This window comes from Neopelma chrysocephalum, unplaced genomic scaffold (assembly GCF_003984885.1).
Source record: "Neopelma chrysocephalum unplaced genomic scaffold, ASM398488v2 Primary Assembly neopelma1_60, whole genome shotgun sequence".
NCBI classification, from domain to species: Eukaryota; Metazoa; Chordata; class Aves; order Passeriformes; family Pipridae; genus Neopelma; species Neopelma chrysocephalum.
This window is the reverse complement of record NW_020897715.1, coordinates 14,639,908-14,657,775: the sequence shown is the minus strand read 5'-3', so window position 1 is coordinate 14,657,775 and position 17,868 is coordinate 14,639,908. Positions and strand designations below refer to the sequence as shown.

The 17,868-nt window shown below is 43.5% G+C and overlaps 1 protein-coding gene across 4 annotated transcripts in view; it reads right to left on the bottom strand.

The window, feature by feature from the left end:
* Positions 1-2,962: 2,962 nt before the first annotated feature.
* Positions 2,963-17,868, bottom strand: part of SLC22A15 (solute carrier family 22 member 15) — a 68,126-nt gene continuing 53,220 nt past the window's right edge. For 2 of the 4 annotated variants that reach the window (XM_027681223.1, XM_027681222.1), the window contains exons 3-8: positions 15,930-16,070; positions 13,740-13,811; positions 10,855-11,146; positions 7,919-8,100; positions 6,969-7,163; positions 2,963-4,201 (exon numbers count right to left, since the gene is read on the bottom strand). In XM_027681223.1, the coding sequence (XP_027537024.1) occupies positions 3,968-4,201; positions 6,969-7,163; positions 7,919-8,100; positions 10,855-11,146; positions 13,740-13,811; positions 15,930-16,070 (1,116 nt within the window). In that variant the 3' untranslated portion in view covers positions 2,963-3,967. Of the gene's footprint in view, positions 4,202-6,968; positions 7,164-7,918; positions 8,101-10,854; positions 11,147-13,739; positions 13,812-15,929; positions 16,071-17,868 lie in introns of those variants that run through there. The other 2 variants (XM_027681224.1, XM_027681220.1) reach the window with 2 other exon arrangements.

Below are 17,868 nucleotides of genomic sequence, written 5' to 3'. Positions count from 1 at the left end.
GGGTTTTATATGGCAGAGCAACACATTAAAATTGAAGTTTCAGACAGATGAAGGGATGCTGTCTGTGCTAAGGGCTGTGAACGCCCTGCAGCTGTAAGGATGCCCTTAGCACCCGCCATGAGCCCTCTCAGCATCCCTCATCTCAGCTAAGGCTCCAGCACATGGCATGACAGTGAGGATCCCACACACCTCTCCTGCCCAGTCAACAGCTAGCAACAAGCTACTTGAACAAGCTACCTTTCATATACCTTGAAAAACACCCTCAGTTAGCACTCAGGCTGAGTACCATCATCTTGTGCAAAGGCAACAGTGGCCACGAGCTCAGCCATGAGTCAGCTGAAATTCTCTCAGAGGTGCAGTTTCATGTCTCGTGAACAGAGGGTTTCTGTAAACACTCATTGCACCCCACTCTCATCACAAATATGAATTTTAATTCCTCCCTCTTTTGCTTAACTGAGTGCTTTGGGAATGCCTGCTGTTCTCGAGTGCTGCATTTCACATGCAAGCAAGAAGTTTCCTTTTGGCCACTGTTTGCCCCTTCTTGTTTTAAAGACAGTTAAGATGAGTTAAGAAGAAGTTAAGAAAAGAAAGCAAAACTGAGAAGTAAGCAAAAAGTCACTGCCAAATATAAAGAAATTATGAAGGTCAAGATTTCTCCGTCTGTCCCTGACAGTGCCTTTGGGAGTCAGCAAACATTCATGAAAGTAATGAAAAAGAGAGGGCAAACAAATGGTCATCACAGTCCTTCCAGATGCTCTGAACAAAGATAGAACTTCTGATTAAACCTACTTCAAGAAAGTCTGTATTTGTCAACATGATCACTTTTTGAAAAAAGAAAAATAAAACTTATTCTGTAGCCAAAACACAATGTGATATCCTTTTTTTGGAAGAAAACCTTGGGATGAGGGCATGATTTTGCAATCAGACTGGGTGTATAAGTGAAAAGCTATTTGCAGAGAGTTTACTGTAATAAGAAATGGGGCAAGTATATTTGGCAAGTTTTTTTGAGGTTTTTTTTTTTGGGGGGTGTTGTTTTTTGGAGGTTGTTTGGTTTTTTTGTTTTTTTGTTTGTTTGGTTTTTTATCAGACCTCCTGCACAACTCTCCCACAACCACAGAAAACTGCCTCACAAAATCCCCACACAGACCCAACCAGACCTGCACTAGATGATATAAGATAGCATGTAGTATACCTCGAAGCTATGTCTGAGATGGAATTATTTCTTGTATTCTTCTACTTCAATGGATACACTAGTTACTTTTGCAAAGAACTTCAAAGAACTCTTTTCCCTCACCCTTTGCTAGTGGCCAGCTGTGTTGTGTCTTGCTGTTCTGGAGAAAAGCTGAGGGATTGTTCCTGTGTCTTTGTGGTCAGTAGCAATGTACCTTCCAGGGCAGATCTTTAGTTTTATATGGTGACAAAGATATTTTCTGCAGCAGCATATGCTAGATGATGCACTTGCCTGTGTACCAACAAGAAAATAGAGCAAAAAAATGATCAGACTTGGCTCAGAGCAGGGGTCCATCATTCTGTGCTTACTTGCTGGCTTTGCTGATTCATTCCTGGCTGTAAGAGGCTGCCACTCTGGCAGAGCAGCGGAATGTCCCACGTCATGGCTCTGCAGCACACGGTGCATGCCCATGATTTTGCTTCATAGCAGACTGTGAACCACAGCAACTGAGGACTCTGATACGCAGCTGCATCCAAGTTAAGATATCACCACTGAAACATTTTTTTTCACCCAGCTACAAAGGGAGATAAATTTAAGAGCCAGAACTAAATCCCAAAAGGTTCTTACATCAGAGCAGTAAAATATCAAACTTGGGATTAATAACTCCGAACATTTTTCACTGTCCTTTCAAACCACTTTTGTCCTCCTCTAACTTCAGAAGCCAGCCCTTCAACCACAAGACAAAACCAAGACGAAACAGGAGACATTACTTCATTGCCACAGCTGCCTGACTCTGCTCGGCAGATTGGCATCTCCTTGCTCTTTACCAAAACAGCTCAGGAAACAGGAAAGCCACAGTTTAACAGGAGGTGTCATCACGAAACTGACACTTGCGTCCCATTTAGAAAGGAGCCTGGAGAACAGAGGTTTCGCAAGAGAAGTTAACTGTTCAAAACAGTTCCACACAATGTGGTTACCCATGTGGAAAGGTGACTTGGAGAGTATTCCCTGGTTCTGAGCAAGGAGAGTTCTGGTTTACATGCTAGGATCAGGTCTGCACATGGTAGGATCTGATGCAAGAGACCAGTACAAGAATGACCACATAGCTGGGATCCTGCCTGACCCATATCTACTCTGCTAAAGAACTGTAGAAGAAAGCCTCCTCCTATGCTTAGTGAAGGAAAGGCTAGAATAGAATAGATTAGAACAGAACCGAGTATATCAGTTGGAAGGGACCTATAACAATCACCCAGTCCAACTGCCCTTCCAGGCTGACTTAAAGCATTTTGTCCAAATGCCTCTCAAACATGCTTGGGGCGTCGACCACCCCTCTAGAAAGCTTTGAGCCATTTCCACGTTCCTACTGCTGGATTCCAGGGAGAAGGGATCAGCACCTTCCTCTCCCCCTCCCAAGGGAGCTGGAGAGGGCCATGAGGTCACCCCTCAGCCTCCATCTCTCTAAACTTGACAAGCCCAAAGTTCTCAGCCCGCTCCTCACAGGACATGCCTGCCAGCCCTTCCACCAGGTTTGTTACGCTCTGGACGCATTCCAGGACGTTCCTGTCCCTCAGAAGTGGCGGCAGCAGGGACCAAGCCAGAGCGCAGAGGCGGCGCTGAAGACGCGTGGTCACACCACAATCTGGCACAAGGGGGAGACGCTGCGCCACGGATGCTCCTCGAGCAGCAAATCCTCTCTCTGCCACCCGCCTTGGCAAAGGAGAGACTGACATACTTTCCTGAACAGGTGTAACAAGAAAAAAAAAAGAAAAAAAGCCAACTTTGGTTTAGTTTCACTGATTTAATAACATTAAAACCAGCATTCTTTACACTCATTCTACAACTCTGTTCTTTTGAAACATGTAAATTGATTTTCTTTCTAAACATTCATAATATTAAAAGCATTGAGGGTGGTGGGGGGAATTGGAGCTAACAGCCTTTGAAAAATATTCTTCTTCTGTACGGCACCCAAAAAATACATGGGTGCTAAAAACTAGGGAAAGACTTGCTCCTCCTCCAGCCTGCTGGATGGAACCAGGAATGGGAGTGAAATCTGCTCTGGCAAAGCCCCCTGGTTGTATGGCACTAACACAACTGGCAAAGGCAAACAAGAAGAAAACATATTTGAAGCAATTGGAAGAAAAATATAAGTGCAGGAGAGAAAAACGAAGAGGAGGCAAAACCCACTGTTCCTCCTCTTGCTTTTGTTGAGCTATTCAACACTAGCAGCATGGTTGTCTTCTTACTGGAGCAGGGTCCCATTAAATTGGAGATGGAGACTTCAAAGTGCCTCTGAGAAAGCTTCCAGCTTTGGAACACCTCAGAAATGTTCCTGTGTTCTTCTGCAGTGCTGGCCTGTGAGGCAAGCAGGCAATTAAACCACTGTCCTTGTGAGGAAGGCGATTGCAGCAATAATACATGTGCTAAATTACAGAGGCGATAGGCAGCAGAGCGAGACTCCTTTGCACTGCTTTTCTGCTTAAGTGCCACAAGACTAGAGTCAGAGAACAAGGCAGTTGCCTGTTCTGACTGACACAAAGTTGGGTTTCACTGGCTGTAGCTTCCAGGCAGGCTGTCACAGTTGAAAGCAAATTAGATCAGCTGGGCATCAAGCGATACCTTCCATCAGTTTTCACCGCCCACTGCTGCCAGCTTGACACTTCTCTTTCATGCTGCATGTGCCAACTGTCTTACAAAGCCAGCTGCAACATCTACTGGAAGGACATGAAGAACAACTGCAGGTGGGGAGAGGAGGTGGGGGATTGGCTCAGGGTTGGGGTGAGGAGACCTTTGCCTGCCTCAGTCCAGGTAGAAGACTGGGTTCTCCAAGAAGACTGCAAGCTTGCTGGCCACCAGGTCCAGGTCACTGGTGTTGGCATATTTGAGCAGATTGGTGTTCTTGAGAAAGTAATGCTTGAGGAAGTGCTGGCTTACACACTTGTGCAGCTTCTGTACCAGCCTCAGAAAGGCTTCAGGGAAGCAGCGCCAATCCTTGGTGCGTGGGTATTTTTCACACGTCCAGAATAGCACTGTCTGCAAGAAGCAGATGGGAGAGAAGATGTGTTAGAGGTTCTGTCGAGGGCTCACACAGCTTACTAAGGCAGTTTTAGTGCTGGTAAATGGCTGACAGCCTTGGAAATCAGAGAGACTCGTGCTGCTATCTCCCTGTGTTAACATTTCTGCAACAGAGGGGATCACAGTTAAAGCCTCTTTTGGGGACCAGGCAGAGCAACTCTGACATGCCTGGTTAGGATCTCTCCCCAGAGGAGCCCCACTGACTGAGCCAGGAGCCCATGGAAAATGATCTTGCTAAAATAATCTTAGCCTATTTACCATCCTCCAGCAGGAGCCTCTGTAGAAATGCCAGGCATTTTAGGCTGTAGAAAATGGCCAATTATGCAAGTGTAGAAGCCAGTAGGTGCAAGGACGGAGGAAAGCATAATGAGATTAACATAATTATTTGTTAGCTTCAGCTGTATTTGTGCTGAAGATGCACACAGATCTGCATCCTAAACAGACTGACATTCCAAGCAGCTCTTGCAGGTGCAACGCTTGCTTTCTGGTCAAGTGCTACCTCTTTTTTTCTGACATGTGATACTTACAGCATGTCTTATGTTCTATTCCCCCAAGTTTATTTTACGCAATTTTACATTTGAGAAATATGTAGTTAAAATAACAAAATGTCTGTGATTATTGTTCTTAGAGTATTATTTTTACACTGCCCATGTTGCATTTTTTCAGACTTTCCTATGACTGAGAAGAATTTTCTTGAGGTACTTACACTACTGTACTGAAAAAGCCATACTGACTGCCTTGGTCAACCTGAAATCACTTTTTAAAGTACTAAGTCACCTATCCTGGATTCAATAATTCTGCTAAGTCCCTTAACTGTCCTCTGAATCCCAATTTTATTTTGCAAATTCAGCAACCCAAAAAGAGAACTACACATACTGTGAGAAGTGGTTGAACTACAGTATTTAACTCTTCTGTTTCTACAGAAGTAGAATTTCATCTATAGTTGTATTGCTGACAAATTTCTTCCCAGACAGCTTTTCAAATGTGAACCATTTCTTTGTTCACAGCTGCAATAACCACAAAGCCTTTTTTTAATGTAACCAGGGAAGAAAGATACAGCGAGGAATTCAAGCTATAACTCCGTGAGAGCTACTCATCGAAGACTTGCAGACCAGTTACCTTCTGTCACACTAAATCTACTTCAGCAAGACCCATGGGCAGCAGTTGCAATGAAGTTTATGGAAACAAGGGAAACAGTGCTGCTTTTCCAGTCAGGTGCCAAACAGGTGATTTATCCCCAGCATTTATGGAACTGTCCCTCATTGCCAGCTGTCTACCAGCAGCATAGAGCTGGTTTTCAAAAGGTACCTAGGTCTTTTTGAACTACCACATCTTGAACTTCATTCCTATGGAAGTAAACATAATGAGTGCTCTTACTTGGTCCTCTAAGCCTTTCTAAGTTTCTGGGGGAAGGATTTCCTCTGTCATAGAGGGTCTTTCTCATATAGAATCTTGTTTAATCCTAGTTGTTGGATACCTCTGTTGGGGGAAACCTGAGAATGGGAAGAAACCTCACACCAAGCCTTCTGCTCAACTGCTGGTTTATCCAGTGACTGTTTCTCTCGTTTTACTTTATTTTTTCTTTTCTTTTTTTCTGTTTAATGTAAGTAATTTTGAAAAATTGTAAACCAATCCTCTCTTGCAGTAAAAGCCTCAAGTACAGTAACAGTAAAGAGCTGAAGAGCTTCTAAATAGCTTTTTATTTTGATCATGAGTCTGTGCAACAGCACTTCCTGCACATCTGCTTCATCAGCCAGAGAAAAAAAATGTTGCTGATGATTAAATGGTTTTCCACTTTCTCCTATCTATGACAGTTTTTCCAGGAGGTTGTTCGTACAGGCACTGAGGAGTTTTACATTCTGCTAAGCTATAATCAGCCTCGTCATCTCTTTTTTGACTCCATCTTGACTTGGAGTAGTGCCCTGCGTATAACAGCATTTGGTGGTTACAACCTTTTTCTTTAGGAGAAATCTTGGCATTGCATCTGGTTTTGGACACCAAAATATCAGTAAGTACTGTGGAAAGCCAGTAGCTTGAGGCTTCAAGGTGTGAAAAGTACAGCCACTCCCTGGCAACTCCAGGAGGATGGAGATCCAGAGAACAGGATTGCTCTACAGTCTGGTGCTGCCCGTGGCCCATCAGTATCTGTAGCTGTCAGATGTGGGGACACAGTTGTAGCAGTGTCTTCCGTCTTTTCTTCACAAATCTTGTTTGAAGCCATCTTGAACCCTGAAGTAGGTGCAGGGAGGATGCTACCACCCCTTTCTTTCTTCCCTTCCTACCCCAGGTGAAATACCACCAGAACTGCAGTTTGCACCTAATTCATTAATAATGCTCACCTAAGACAGTTTTGTTGGTGCACATCCACAGATAGATGGATATAGATGGCTGAGATAGTCAAGAAGCAGGAGGTAAGTATGCAATTACAGACAACAGTACAATGCCTATGTGAAGTCAAAACAGAGCAGGGGCCTCAACTCTAACATTATTTATTTTGCTGCAATCCTAATGTTCTTACAGGCTTTAGTTTCCCGTTGAAGTTTGGAAAACATATATTTCCTGAACTTCTTGCCACTGTAAAGCAATGAAAAGGTACTGCAGTTTTGACAGCTACCTCAGAAGTCACACAGGTGCTACAGCGATTTACACAATATTTTGACATTACTGGATGGAAGGCACTGCAACAGCTACTGCAACTGTATGTTGGTATCGCAATGATGCCTACCTGAAGGTGATAAGCTGTGATGACAGGCTTATTTCCAGCACACCAGACATCTTCCTTCATCTGCCTCATGACCCTGAAGCACTTCATGCGACAACCACCATCTTCATCAAGTCCTTCCATGAGTATGTGCTCAGCACGGGAGAAGCACAGCTGCCAGTGATAATTGGAGCGGGCCAAAAGGTCAAAACCCAGTGACTGTGAACAAAAGGGGAAGTGTGACAGCAGATCAGAGGCAAACTTCTCTGAGCAATGCAGAGATGTTACAAAAAGGATGTGCGACATCTCTCAAAGCATATTCTAAACAGGGTTAGCAGAGGCAGCAAATGAGGCGTGCTCCCACCCTAATTCTTAGTCGAATAAACATGCATTTTGTATTGTCTCCTTGTGTGCTGCTATCAGTTACTCCCGAGACATCCTGCTGTAGAGCCATGAGGTACAGTACCAGCAGTGCCACTAAAGCAGAGGTGCAGCTCTGCAGGCACTTTGCTGTGGAACAGCAGGTTGTGCATGAGTGTGGAGCAGGCCTGGAAGGCAGAATGGGACCTGCAGAAACATGGCAACTGGGGCTGAGCCGGAGTGCCAGAATCCAGCCATGACTGTTGTAGGGAAAGGTGGGATTAGACTGGAGGGAAAATTCCAAGGCTTGCAGTTGCTGAAGGCTCATACGAGGCAGAGCAGAACAGCAAAAATGATGCATGTCAGCAATGGCAGAGCTGTGTGCAAGAGACTCATGCAATAAATAGCTAACTCAGGTTTTCTTCTATAGAATTCACCACTGTAAGGGGATAAAAATCCAAATAAAATGACAGAATATTCTGAAATAGAGAATACATCTTCCAGCCCTGCTGTTGCCTGCCATCACCATGCAGTTCTTCCTTTGGGAAATGACTGTCAGACACCTGAGAGGTAAATTCCAGCACAGAGTTAACAGTTCTTTATACACTGTTTACCTTGACGCACCGCACTTTTTCCTGAGAAGGCCAACGCTTGAGGCAACGAGGCCACCGGGCCTTCTCAGGCCAGCAAGTTGGAATCTCCACAGCAGGGACCAGCTCCACCTCAACCTGGGATTCTGATGTCTCCACAGCCACCCGGACCACTGAGCTGAAGCTCTCCAGCACTGTCACTTTACCTGTGAAGGAACAACAAGAGAAGATAATACAAATGAAAAGGTCCTTTTCTACAAGCCAACCAAGAGGCTTGTAGACCTTGCAGTTCTATTGGTCTGTCTTAACACTTCCTCTTCAGTGCCATAAGCAGAATCTAAGAAAAACTTAAATCTATCTAAATCTATCCTGGCGAACAAGAACAGGAAGAAGATGAAAGACCAACTAAGTTCTCAATTTTACACTCAATTACCATGCTTTTGTTTTCCTTTGTGGGTCCTCTTAAATCCTAGGATCAGGGTCTTAAAAATACAGCTAGATGACTGGTGCAACCTAACATTTCTAATGGTACAGTACAAGGAGATCACTGCCATTTAGAGAGGACCAGATGAACGCTTCATATCTAAAGATGTTCTTATTCCTTTAGAGAACCTGAGATCAAACCCTTGCCATATCACACTTACCATTGCCAGTCATTCAGAATGTTTCGTGGAGTATCTGTAAGTTTTGTTTCTGGAGATGCACTTGCACAGAATTTATGGGCTGTTGTGCAGAGCAGTCATGCAAAAAAGGCTAACTGATAGATCACAGGGAGTGCAGAGTGTCAAAAAGAGCTACTTCTGAGGTGATTTGGAGGAAGGAAGTTTCTTCAGTGTGAAAGAAGAGTGGCTCATCTCCAAGAACAACATGCTCTAAGAGTGCAGAAAGGAAAGAAAGCTGCAACTAATGGACTTTGAGATTGTTTCCTGTTGGTTCAGTTGTGTTCATGGAAGAAGTTGCTGTCCCCAGCTTTCCCAGTCACTTTGGTAGGATCACTGTCCCTTCAGCTCTGCTCCCAAACCACTGCAGTAGAAGACCGAGCAGATTAACAAAAGCAGTTTAAATAGTAGTGTGTTAGTGCTTCATTTTGATTGGCATGGGCTAAAGAGCTATTCCACAAGGAGCCCATGTACCAGACTTGAAGGGACAGTGATGAACATTTGGGAGGGCAACCTTTTCTGCCCTTACAGAGGAAATATCTGCCTACCCCCAGTTTAGCATCTCCTCCAGAAAGTGCTACTTGCAAATAGTAGAGTCCATCCCAACCAGAACTTCATAACCCTCAGTAAAATTTGCATGTTACTTTCCTGCTGAGGCAAGCCTGGAACAAAACCAGGAACTATACTGCTCCCAAGCTCTCAGCAAGGATACCCGGCAGCTGAAAAGTGTTAAAGCAACCACTGTGTCAGCATGTAAATATGTTCACGGCATTTCCAAAAGCATTCCAATTGTGATACCTAGTTTTCCACCAATGAAAAGTGAGACACCTCAAAAACTGGCTTTGCTGATGCTCAAAGAATTAAAAACCAGGAAAGCAACGAAACCAGGGAAATTTTTCTGTTACTTTAGCCGTACTATGTGATGAAGGAAATTCATTCTTCACAGAAACAAACAAAAATGGTAATTGCTTCTCCTGAGTTCATCTTAGCTCATTCCTCCCAGTGGGCCTTACAAAAAAAGCAGCACAATCGTCAGCCCAAACATCATGCTTTGGGTTCCTTGAAGTAATTCTCCTGTCACAACAAGTTGATGTACTGCTGCTAGACACAGTGGCAGGTTTTCACTTCAATACAATAACTTTCACATAAGTAAAGCTTCAGAGACAAGCCCATTCCCGCTGGTCTTTTCCATGAGCCTTGATGGTGAAATTTCATTCCCATCCACCCTTCCATTTCTATGATAACAAATATTTCTTGAAAAAATGCCATTATCTAGTTGAGCTTGCCTTTAGCATGTTTTCTCACAATTCAGAGTGCAAGCAGATAGTGGATATGGCTCCTGTTGCTCTGAAATACAGAAGATCCCTATTAGGTTCCTGATGAGTAAGGAGTCATCCTGGAAACACGCCATGAAAAGAGGCACCACAGTCTGGATTTAATCATGTCCCAGTATCTTAATGTGAAAAGATGGACATAGACTATGTAGCTTGGACCAAGCCAAACTGTCAGTAGCTAAATTCTATAACATGCCTCTAGGATACTAAGAATTAAATCCAAGGATCTCTGTTCAGCAGCATCTTGATACAGATGTTGCAGTTGTCAAGGCATGTTCTCTGTGCCATTGACCACGTTATGTCAGTGAACAGCACTTTCAGTATAAACAGTCACAGGAAATAAACAGGCACTTTGGATTGCTCACAGAGGTTGCAGCTCCACTACTGAAAGTAAACTTCCTGAGTCCACTTCCAGAACAGGACTGGAGTAGCCTGGACACTGGGGAAAGGAGCACTTGTCTAACACACTTTGCCTAAAGTAGAAGTCCTACTTAGTTCCCAGCAGTCCATGCTGGAAAGCTATGGGCAGCTAAGGTTTTCCCAGAAAACTATCTGCTTGTAAGTATCTTCAAACACATTCTTCTCAGACTTATGCACCCTCCCTGTATCAAATTTTCCTATACTACCTTCCTTGATAGTATAAATATATTGCAGGTGCTGCAGTAGAAAAAGACTTTTTTTCCCCAACAAATTCCTAAATGTTCTAAAAATCTGGGCTGCCTCTTGGTTGAACTGTGAGGGTGATGTTTCTGGAGACCCTACTCAAATTCCTAAGAAAGCAGTAACACCTTGGGTATGAAGAGCCCGAGAATTACTTAATTCTATCTTCAATGCAGGTCTACATGCATCACCTAAAGGCTTCCTGATTTTGGAGGGGTTTGCTATTTCTTGGCTTCTGATCACATGAGCCAAACAAACACTTCGTGTGCGTGATGGTTTCCCTTATACCTGTCCCCACTAAACTCACTGGAGAGGTTACAGGAGATAATCGACTTCTCCACCAGCTCCCGGAAGACGATAAGGACTTTGGCTGGAACCAGATCACCTTCGATGTTCACATCCTCTTCATGCCACTGCTGAAGGCTTTTTGAGAACTGCTCCACCTCTAGCCATTGATGCAATTCCTCAGGGTCCCGCACGGAGGAGAGGAGCTTGGCTCCATTTACGGTGTAATAACGCCAGTGCCGTACCTGGCATTCCCTGTACCCAGTCAGGCCACGCAGAGGGACTGTGATGAGGAACTGGCTGGGTGCTAAGACCTGGGAGAGTTCAGAGAAATTGAGAGAGGAGACAAGGGCAGATCCATGAGCTTGAAGTAAGGAAAAGGGGGTTAAGGAAGTAATAGGTAAAACTGGGGGCTTTGGAGAAAAGGAAAAGCCAAGGTATCATGGGATCAATTGAACATAGCCAGGACCTGTTCCGTACTTGTCTCTGAGAGTTACTTTGTTGGTACACAGATTAAAAGGAAATTGTCTTAGAAGGAGTCTGATGTGACAGCCACGGCCCTTAGAATGCAAGAGCTCACTGACTGATTTGCCACAAGATGGTTTCCCCCTTTTTGTGTTATTTCTAGTCTGCAATTGCATGAGATATAATAACAGGCAGCTTCCAAGGAGCAGGAAAGCATCAGAGTATGTTTTGAGATACAGCAAAGGGAAAAAAATAGTGCAATTTATTTCCTCAGAATTGTTACTTGAGAGTTCAATATTAAAAATAACTATGGCAAAATGTGCACCTTTCTGATCTCTGTCAAAGTCCACTACAGACATTAGTAAAATAAGACTACGGGCCATTAATTTTACAAGTGTTTCACTCTATGACTGTCCTTTAAAAAGACAGAGACATAAGGCAAGTGATATGCCTGAGCCTATAGAGGCAGTGGCATTTGCAGAGATAAGCTCAGGTCTTGGCCAGTTCTACTGTATGGAACTGCATCTCCTGCTGAGCATAGGATAAAAACAGGATGTAAGGATGGAGGCAGCAACCAATGGGAAAGGAACCCTCAATTGGCTTGTTTTCAAGCCATCTAATTTGCCTCATTTTGGGAATGACCATTTTCCAATAAAACCAGTGCTGAGCCAATATTTGCAAAGAAAGAATAAGATGACACAAATACCTTGAAACTTCATATTGGCCCAGGGCGTAGCCAGAAATCTCAAAATGCTAGTTTGGAAGCATCTGGCAGTTGTGGTTCCAGAAAGGGTATTCAAACTTCTTCAGATTTTACTGTATTGGCTCAGGAGCCCTTGAAGTCCACTTGCTACCAAGCCTAACTTACATTGGCATAAATAAAGTAAAACTGCTGCACAAGCAGAATGTGAAGTGACAGCTGTTGCTGTGAGGTGGGTACACCCAAGGTGAATGAAACACGCTTGTCACTCTCCTGTAATAACTCAAAACACTCTGGTAGCCTTCCTGGTAGCTCAACTGATTTAAAATATTACCACAGAGGTGCCAGGGCCCTGAGGGCACTAACAGGCTTTAATGGCTCTAAACAGCCTTTCCGGGACTTCTACCCACAGCATCTGCCCATGGGTCTGGGACCCCCATTTCAGCTGAGCCCTGGGCTGTATCATAGGAATGCTGTTCTCCAACTGTGTGACAGCTATGCCTGTGCTGGCCATAGACTTTGTTGTCTTATCTGCAGACTTCCTTCCCAGCCTGGCCTCAGACTTACCTGGCCACTCTGGGCTTGCCTGGCAATCAGTAGACTGCATCTGACCCTGGTTAACATTGTTGGAGCTGATCCTGACCCCGGTGAGCGCTCCTGGCTTGACTTCAGCAGACTTACCTGATGACCTGCCTTATCAGCAGACTTACCTGATGACCCAGACTCTTGGTTGACCCAGCTGCCCTCCCTAGGTCTGCCTCACTCGAGCACCACAAGGCAGAAGCTGCCTTGTTATGCTCACCTCCCACCTCCCTCCCCCATAGGGAGCAGCTGGTCTTCTCTGCTCTCTGGCAAGAGATTTGAAGTACAAAAGATGGCCAGCAAGAAGCACGGGAATGGCACAGGAAACACCAGAAAGCTGCTCTTTTGTCAAATATAAACCATAAAGGCAGGAGGATATGGGAAAGATGACATTTCAGATCAAGCTGACCTGTACATGTCAGGTTTGGTGGGGTTGAGTAATCCTGTGAGCAGCTCAGAAGCAGAGTGTGAGGCTCCATAAGGAAAAAATACAATGGCTGCCATGCAGTTACTGCTTATCTCACTGCCTCAGCCACATTTGCAGATAAACCCCCATTCCTTCCCATACCAGGATGCTGTGTTGTACACACTGGCACCCAACAGATTGTAAAGTGAAGAGCTGAAGGTGTTATGTGAGTGCCTGCAAATGCAAGTCACAGGGTCCTCCACCTAGGGCTTACCAGGAAACAACAGAAGACAAAAGGCTGGGGATGGCACTGTAAAGCTGGGCAGCTGGTGTCCTCTTGGCCTAAACAAATCCCAGTCCCACACCTATGCTCTGTCACACGATGGTCTTATGCGCTATATGCAGACCATGGACCCCAGCAAGTCACAAGCTTGATCAAGAGCCTCAGATTCTGGGGTGTGTAAATTATAGCCAATTGTGCTGCATTAAAAACCTGTCTGAAGTTTGCTGGGCAAACTAAATACAACCTCATTCTTGCAGTCCTGGCCAGGACGTTCCAGGGAGGCAAAAGCTTTAGGTTAGAAAGAAAATAATTATGCTTTGAGAAAAAAAAACAAGGGAAGTCTCTTGTGGAGAGGATGAAATAGTCATGGGAGGACCAGTTAGGGGGGTGAAGTTGTCCGGAGAAGAGGGTCTGTGAGGAGGAAGCAGGCACATGGACTGTCAGGCACCAGGTGGCAGGAAGGCTTTGTACCTGGATAGATGGGTGGAATGGGCGCTTCCTCCGAAGCATAGCTGACCACTTGGCCAGTAAAGCTGGCTGATCCTGAGAGAAGCAGAAAGGAAAACAAGAAGTACACAAGAAGAACAGAGAGAAAGCATGTGCCAGGTCATTCATTCACAGAGCATAGCTGCAAGCTTCCTTGGAGCCTGTTTTTTAAAGGAAAATCTCCTCTCCCCTGCCCCCACTGTGATTACAGAGTTAAACATTTGGCAATGCCATTGGGCAGTGCTGCACGAGTGATTAGTCTGGACCCTAACCCGTTCATTACACCTTACTGAAGCCTCCACAGCTTTTGCACCAGCCCTGCACCGTTGACAGCTGCAAAAATGGTGGGCCACAACTAAAACAAATACTTAAAATAATGTGGGTTTGTCCACGTGAATTTTAATTCAAGTTGTTTATTAAAGACTTTTTGTTGTGTGGGTTACAGAGAAACACTGAATATCTAAAGACTTTTCTTATATATTCTCCTCTTAGCCGTGCATATTTAGAAGGAAGTTTGTGGCTTCTCAACAAATCCAGACCTCTCACCATGTTAAATTGATTCCTTTTAACCAGAAGCTGAAAGTTCAGAAAAGTCACTGCAACCAGAAGCTGAAAGTTCTGAAAAGTTCTTCAAATTTAACTGACAGAAAAAAAAATGTTACAAATTTAAACACAGAATAATGAATACATTGACTTTCCCTTGACACAAGTCTCCTCTAGGTTGAATTATGTCAGCAAGAATATCAAGGTTTCCAATTTTTGAAAGCAGACAGCCCAAGCCAAAATAATTTCTCATCAACCCATTCTTCATTGCCCTATATATACAGGACAAAAGTTAGTCAGGCCCTCCTAGTGTTACTTCCACAGATTTATAACACTGGGTTCAGTTAAGTATGAATAACAAATCTGCCACTTTATAAGAAAATATATTTTGAGGATTTCTTCCAAGCAGAAATTGTTCAGATCAGCCTACTGTAACTCCAAATTACTGCTCAGAATAGATTGCCTTGGTAGTTTTGTTCTGCTTTGTTTACCAGAACAACAATTTTTCCCTGACCCTGGTCCTGTCAGACCTCATTAGCTAAGCAGGTTTGTTCCAGCACAAGAGGTGGCTGGCAGACTCTGGCACTAAGGAACATGTGGACCAGGATGTGGTTTTACGTCACTGTGGTCATACCTATTGACAAGGCCACGTGCCCTGGGATACACAAAATTCCAGAAAAGCTATAAATCTGAATGTCTTTGTTCCCAGGACAATAGCCATATTGCCGACTGGGTGATTATATTTTGCCTCCACCTCCATAACCTTCCAGCAGCTTGGTACACACAGACTTCTTCCCTTTCAATCCTAGAGAGCTGCAAAATGCTTTTACATGTTTGCTGTGTTTTCATCTGTAACTGGCTGCATTTTAGTATAAGGTTGACACAGCTAGAGTATGTAAACTAATTCAGATGAAAAAGATAATTTTCATCAGAAGTTGCCATTGCTGTGATTGTTTCTTATATCTTTTATCTTATCTTTCTTAGTTACTCTTGTATTACATAGCCACAGGAAATAACCAAAACAACCAGTCTTTATCTGTCACATTATTATTTTCATATTTGAAGGTCTAAAATGGGAAGGCATTTAATTTCTCTCACTAATAAGCATATTTCTTCCAAGTTAAAAAGAAATTCCAATCAATGACAACCCCCCCCCATTTTTCTGAAGGAGCTTTCTAATGCTCATAGCAGAAGATTTTGATTTTCCTTTCTTTTTTTTTAGTGAGTTGACAGGTTTTCCACCTGTGAAAAATATGAGTCATAGCTCATGAACGCATGAGGATTTTTTCTTATGTTACTGCTGTACAAGTTTTTCTTTCTATCTCCCAAAGAACTTTGCCTTCTGCTGCAGGCTGACAGCTCTAGCAATAGATGCTCTTTGTAAACACAGCAGCTCTAAAAAGAGACTCTGCCTGATTTACCCATTCCGCTCTGATACTCCTCTAATTTTAAGATGTCCACGAGAGTAAGCCTCTATAACCCAGCCACTAGAACTCCCACAGTGAAGTGTCAGCACATTGTCTGTGGTGTTTTGGGTGAGGTACCTGCCCATACAAAGATTTACACAATGGAGAAATCATTTACTGATTGCCTGCAGGCTGCCAGAGAATATATCAGGGCTCTTGTTCATACCTTAATGTTCTCATTGTGAATGCCAGAGTTGGAGATAGCCTGGAATCGCGCGGCCTTATGGCTGATTTCTGTGGTCAGCTGCTGGATGATTTTCTGCACCTCCTCCACTGCTTTGGAAACCAGGTGATGTCGCCGTTCCACCTGTCAGTTCCAGGAAAGACACTTCATGTTACAGGTAATTCCAGTATTTGTCTGCAGTGGGGAACAGTCAACTAGCTTAAAGCATCCTGAAACATTTGTGTCTGTGCTGCACTGGGGAAAAAAACCTTACTGTTTCCTGTGTGTTGCAAATGACTTACCATAAGACAGAGCTGGTAAACATCACAGGGCAAATATTCAAGACTACCAACCGTTAATTGATATTTCCATGCCAATACCATTAGATAGAAGGAAAAGGGTTCATTACATGGATAAATTTGTTATCAACCAGCTACAGTCTCATTCTTTATCCATTTGATGCAGAATAGCCAATTATTCCCATGCATATACTAGCCATTCTTGGAGCCCGGATATGTTTCGTTCTAAGAGCTGAGAACACTCCAAGAGTTACAGATACTCTGTGCATTAGTCAGGTGTCAGGTGTATGCAGCATCATTTAGATGCCTACATTATACATTGGAAGTATCCATACTCTCTTCATAGCTGAAGTACAGATGAGAGTCTACTCCTAGATGGTGAACAAGCATCTTTCCAAAGCTGGTCCCATTGGGAACTAGGTGTTTGTGTGACTCAATGGATAGTTCTTCAATTCAAGCTGGAGTAGCATAATTATTTACTGAAAATTATTTCAGTGGAAAGTTTGAGTCTTGAAAGGACTGAGGTGAGGAATGAACAACTCAGAAAAATATCAAGATGAACCTTCGCCTTCATACATGACTAAAGATGAATGGAGCACAAGGGGATGGTCACAATCTGAACAAGGAGATTCAACAGGAGAAACATGAGGGAAACCATGTTAGTAAAGGATATTTAATATTTCCCAAATATCCTTACACATTTACCAAAGTGAGGAGATTCTGTTAATGAAATTCACGAACATCTTCATCATTACTTATTCACCCAGAATTACCTACACAGAGTGAGATATTAAGACTGTTTACTGTCCTTTTTTGCATCCTATGCTTTATCTCATTTGATTGTAACTTTTGCTTTCTTCTTGATTTTTCTTTTTCCTCACCATATTCTACTAAATCTTATTGTTTGCAGGAAAGAAAAAAAACCAGAAACAGATGGGACGTTTTAAAGACTACAGAATTAACCTGCCTGCCCTGGAGCAAGAACTAAAACCTCAACTGGGTTGTTTGCAGGTATGAAACAGGAGTGTTAGATCATTAACAGCTTGGCTTAAGTGAATCATTAAGCATAATTGCCACAGTCAAACATAATTGCTACAGTCTTTTGTTATTATCTAAGACCAAAAGGAAGCAAAAGCAAAAGGAAAAAATTCTTTACTGTGAGGGTGGTGAGGCACTGGAACAGGCTGCCCAGAGAAGCTGTGGATGCCCCATCCCTGGAAGCGCTCAAAGCCAGGCTGGATGACAATTTGAGCCAACTGGTGTGGTAAAAGATGTCATTGTCCACAGCAGGGAATTGGCACTTCCAACCCAAACCAGTCTGTGACTATTCTTAAAATCCTATGTCCTGCTTTCTCAGCATCTTCAGCACCTAAACAACACTCTTTCCCCTCTTAGAAAATACTGTTGACAAGCACTTCATTTAAAGTCCTTTAGGACATCTTTATGTCAAATGCTGAACTATCAGACAAAAACACTCAAGTGTGTTGAAATGTGTCCCCAGGCCTTCAAAAGGAACAAATAGATTCACTTTTTCAAAATAAGGGACCATTCAATGGACTAAAATGGACTAGTGCTTGCATAAGATCAATTAACCAATGAATAGCAATTGACTAACACTGAACTTGAGGGTGAGCAGAATTTGA